We start from the raw sequence: 5,417 nt of genomic DNA, 5'->3' as shown, positions 1-5,417 counted from the left end.
AAAATCTGATTAAATTTGGTAAAGTTATGGACTCTCGGAGAACAATTTTGAGTCACTCTATTACAAGACATCGGGAATTTAGAAATCACTAACATGAAAATGGGTCAAAAATTTGATCAGCGTTAAATTGAAAATTTGGAATGCAAATTTTTAGAGAATCCTATCACAAGTCTTTAGAGGGAAGCCACTTTACACTTTTTTACAAGTTTTCATAATTGTTGAAATCACTAACATGAAAATGGGTCAACATTTTTATCAACGTTAAAATGAAGTCCAATTTTGCATGCACAGACAGAAGAGATTTTGGAAATTTTCATCCAATTAACTTTAAAACTGAAGGACGACGGCCTACATAGGGATCGACTCGCCTGGTGATGCCGACCAAGAATATATGTATATACATATGTATATAAAAGGTCGGAAACGTGCCCTTCGCAACTACAAACTTTTGACTGAAATTATATTACCCTCTGCAATAGTATAAAACCGAATTGAGTATTGTTTAGGTATTTTTATTTAACATTTTAAAAAACAAGTAGGCATACATAGTAAGAAAGAACAAATTATTCAGTCGCTTTTATCATCGTCCCATATCTAATTGATTTATTTAAGGATAAGTCACCGTCGGTGATTTCACCTGATTTTTACAAACTTTGAAAATCTTTTTTATTTTGAGACATAAATGATAATACGAAAGCCGTCGGATGAAGATCCGATTTTCTAGAAAGTTCCTTGCCGTCGGAGAAATAAAATTTCAAAATACAAAGATGTGGTTTTTCCACCTCAGTTTTTTTGCGTCATCATCTTCCGCTTACGTCTTTTTCATGAAATTAATCTGAAAAATGGCCAGCCGTCAATAAATAAATTAACAAGTGTTTTTTTTTATAATTTTTGAGTTTTATTGACTTTTTTGTTTGACAAAAAATTGATGCAATTTTTAGCCAACTACATTTCGTTTTCATTCTTCCTGGGTTTTGTTTTTAAGAAAAACTTAGAAAAACTTCGCTTACAAACGAACTTACAAACTATTACAGTAGTGATTCATTTAAATAGGCTTTAAGTGTAAATTATTTCTAAAGAAACTATTTTTTATCTTTAAAAAAAATTCATACAAAATTGGGGATTTTTTAAACGGGTTTTTGAAAGAGAATGTTTTTTTCAATTTTCGTTAAAATTTTTTTTGTAGAAACAAAACCATTATCACAATCGCTTTGATGAGTAAACTAAAATTGGGTGGGAGTTGTGGCTGTGTCCTTGACTGCTGTTGAAATCGAATGCCGTCGGCTGTTGAGTGATGACTGCTTTTTGGGTTGGCTCATGTTTATTTCCTTTGTACTCTGGATTTTGGACTGGACTATTTTGGATTTCCCCCGAAGTAGTTACTCGAATATTTTATTGCGATGGTTTGCGATATTTGCCGGATTTCCTTCCCGTTTTCGGAAGGCATGGGCTGTACTGCCTCAGAGTTTCCAAGACGACGGTGGCCAGGAATCGCCACTGGGATTCCCGCAGGCGGAGAATCTGCTGCTCCTTTTGCTCCGCCTCCCGCAACAAAGTTGCCTGATCGGGTATGAAAAAAGCCACTGCCATTGTGGGTTTATTTTGTCTTTCGGAATTACACAATTGCCAATGACTCAATGACTTTCTCTTCGGCACAATGAATTTTTATCAAGTTAGTTCTTTGTTGTTGGCTGGGCACACACACGTTGCTTTCGTATTTTCGAGTTCGTTCACTTTGTTCTGGGCGTATTTCTCTCTTTTCAGATAGATTTTCGAGATGCTTTCGCTGCGCTGGCTGATTTCCAACTGAATGTTTTGAGTGGTGCTCTATGGCTATTTATACCTGGTGCTCTCCCATCGACAAATTCTCTGATTTGCTGGTGGTGGCTCCTCTCATCTTGGGCCTGTTTCGCTCTTTGGCTCTCTGGCTGGGGTTTTTTTTGTTTTGGTATTTTTGTTGACATCGTCTCATTCGCAGCTCCCAAAAAAAAAATTTCAAATTTTTGTTGAAGGCGGAGGGCGGGGCCACCTTGCGCCTGTTGCCAAGCGTGTTTTGTTGTTGTTGTCAGGTTGTTGGCAGCGCCTTTGTTGTAACTGTGTGCGGCGAGAAGTACAGTTAGCTTATTAATTGTATTAAATCGTCGGGGCATGACAAACGTTCTCCACTAAGGAGTTCGGCAGAGAAAGGGATAAAAGAATGAAGTTTGAAATACCCTTTGGATATATCATTAATGAATTCCTTACAGCTCTTCACTTTTTGACCAAACTTAGTAGGACAATTTACAAGGGCATAATACATAAATCCAACAAGATTTATGACGATAATGTAAAAATCAACCAAGTAAAACAAAGACTTGCCAAATTAAGTGTATCTAAATGTGTTCCAAAAGTTTTGACAGCTATGTAACTTGATTTTTACCTTAACCATTACATTATAATACGATTTTTTTGGTTTTAATGCATTTTAAGCCTTATTCAGCTTTATAAAATAATTAAAATACAAAATATCGCTTCTATAACTTTATTGCGCCTGAATATAGATATCTTAGCAATTATAAAAAAAGGAATCAGTACGAATTTTCTAAAATCGTAATTTTCGGATTATTCATTAGTATTATTTATATGGTTTCAAGTGTTTAACTTAAAATAAACAGCATATTCAAATGAATCATATTCAAAAAATATCAATCTTATTACTATTTGTAAGCACAAAAATAGAATAGTAACCCTGATAATTCTGTAAGTAGCTAAAAAATAATATTATTTATGTGGTTAAATTTGCAAAGTGTTATCTAAAAATAAAGTACCCCCCACAAGGGTATTAAAAAGAGAGCGGTGCGTGTGGGAGGCAGAGACACTTAAAATATGGGCAAGTGGGCAAATGAGTTCCCATTTCTTTTATTTTTCTCTTTTTCTTCGACAAGCCCACCTGCCATATCTATATTTCTCTTTATCAGCATCTCGCGCTCTACAAATGTTTACACAATCATCTGAAGCTTCCGACTAAGAATTATGACAATCTCTCATAAATTAACGGTTTATATCCCATATACAGTATATTGACAACAATGGGCTCGTCCCATCACATTTTATATTTCGTGTGCAATTTTTATTTTCATTAGACCGGAACATGTCGGATATGAGTTATACGATACGATATGAATGTTTTCGCTGGAAATCATTTTTTATTATGTACAAAAATTTCACTGCGGATTAAAGTATTATTAATTAGCGTTCTGTTCGTTATTTTATCCAAACAATGAAACCTATATTATACATTTAGGAAGTTATTATTTTTAATTATCTTAAATCAGTTATCTTTTTGTATTACTGTAGGTCCCTGTACTGTTCCTATTATTACCTTCTGTTTATAGATTCAACAACATTCAACAATTATTTAAATGCTATTTATAAGAACTTTGCTGACTGCTTCCCATTTGCATATGAAATATTAATTGTAACTTTCTCTTTTAAAACGCAAAATCTTATTTTGGGAATTCTTAGTCATACTAACTGTTATGAAATTAAGTTATGTAGTTTATCAAATTTCTTTTTATACGTTTTAAAAAAAAATTATATAAAAAGTTACATTTGTTTAAAAAACATATGTATTAAATGCTTTACATGAACTACGATTTAGTGAAACAAGTCAACATACTAATTAGCTTTAAAACATATTTCTTGTATATTTAAAATTAATTAAAGAAAAATGTCACATTTGTATTTATTAAGATTCTATCAGGCCTAAGTGAATAGGGAGAATTTTAATTTTTAGTACTTAATAAATCTATCTGTAAGTGGTAAAATTCTGTATGGAGCTAGACTTTTAAAATATGATAATATTTTGTAGAACTTAATAAATCTAACTGTAAGTGGTAAAGTAATGAATAGAGTTATGCTAGTCTTTTAAAATTTCATGTATTACCTAAAACATTTTGTTCTCGATCCTTGCATAATTTTTGAAACTCCAGGCAAAGTTTAACCCCACCCAGGATTTGAGGATGAGTTGTTAGTTCCATTGAAACTCCACCCACAATTCCGTAGTACTGTACCCACACAGCTGCACAACCAAACAGCCGAATCTTACGGCCTGCGTCTCAAGTGTTTCCACTGTGATACAGAATAGCCACCACTTTGGGGGATGTTCTGCGTCATCGTCTATAGCGACTACCTCCTCAGCTACCGACGTCTAGGTCTATTGTTGAAGGAACTACTCTACTTTTCTCTGCCGTTCTCTCGCTCTTTCCCTCATCGCTTCCTCCCACTCGCACAGCAGCAACATTCGCCTTTATAGTTCTTTTTTCATGGGTCTTTTCTTTCCGGGTTCGCGTCAACATATATAAGTATGTATGTATGTACGTACGTATATAAATCCGGGAAGGCTGGGCGTGGCTTATTTCCTAACAGCGTTTTATGCTCCAGCGGGCAGAAAGAGGAAGCCAAAAAATGGGCATTCCCCTCTCTTTCACACGTTTTTGGGGGACCAATGTGGCTCAAGTTGGAAATTTATGATTTGGGTCTGCTTCGTTTTCTGGGGCGGAGTTTAGATTGGGACCTTTATTTTTTTTACTTTTTTTTGATGTAGCTGAATCATTGCCAAAGAAGGTGGAGCCTGAAAGGGTCTTTAGTTGAAAGAAAAAACATGGCCAACATAATCCCTTAAATATATGCCCTTAACCTTAACCTGCGGTAATTTGCGCATTAGGAATAATTGAGGCTCTCCAATGTCAATTAGTTCGATGATTACCCTATTGAAGACCTTTAACGCAACTAACTTCTGTTTTTCTTTCCCCGCGATAATCATCTTAATTTCCAATTGCCCAATGAAGCGAAATTTTCAAACTCGAAGATAGGTATCTGGGTTTTTTGTTTACTTTTGATTTTCTTAAAGGATTACATGATTTCGGGTTTCTTGATTGTCATGCGGGTAATTATTGCAAGTTTTATTCAAATTAGTCAAGGTTTTACTGGGTTGCAACAAGTAAATCTAAAAAGGGTGCATTTTGACTTCCTTTAGAACCCATATATCATTTGCATAGCTAATTGGGTGACTCTCAATTTTAGATGTGTCTTTTGGCTTATTGAGTTTGTCAAATTGGATTATATTTTCATCGACGGAGTTTTCAATCTGCATGTTAAATGACCCACATGATATGGGACTCATTCCTGAGAAGTGTGTCAATCGAATTTTCGATCAACCCGGAAGTTTCCCGATCCCGTTTCTGATTGGGATTCCAGAAATTCACTTTACATTTCGTGAGGCAGCAATCGAGATATTCCCAAATGAAAGCAAATTTTTAGCGATAATTTCATCAGTTTTTTTTTCTGCCCATCTTCTGACGTGTCTCCGTCTTTGTCTGGGACTGCCTCAAAACGTTATATCTTACACACTCCATATACGTATGTTCGTAACATTC

General features: G+C 34.8%; 1 protein-coding gene across 1 annotated transcript; it reads right to left on the bottom strand.

The window, feature by feature from the left end:
* Positions 1-899: 899 nt before the first annotated feature.
* LOC108042339 (cell death protein rpr) lies at positions 900-1,794 on the bottom strand. Its single transcript, XM_017120564.2, has one exon. The coding sequence runs from the start codon at positions 1,588-1,590 to the stop codon at positions 1,393-1,395; it is 198 nt and encodes a 65-aa protein (XP_016976053.1). The 5' UTR covers positions 1,591-1,794; the 3' UTR covers positions 900-1,392.
* Positions 1,795-5,417: the final 3,623 nt, after the last annotated feature.

Source organism: Drosophila rhopaloa, unplaced genomic scaffold (assembly GCF_018152115.1).
Source record: "Drosophila rhopaloa isolate 14029-0021.01 unplaced genomic scaffold, ASM1815211v1 contig_150, whole genome shotgun sequence".
NCBI lineage: Eukaryota > Metazoa > Arthropoda > Insecta > Diptera > Drosophilidae > Drosophila > Drosophila rhopaloa.
This window is presented reverse-complemented; position numbering and strand designations above follow the sequence as displayed.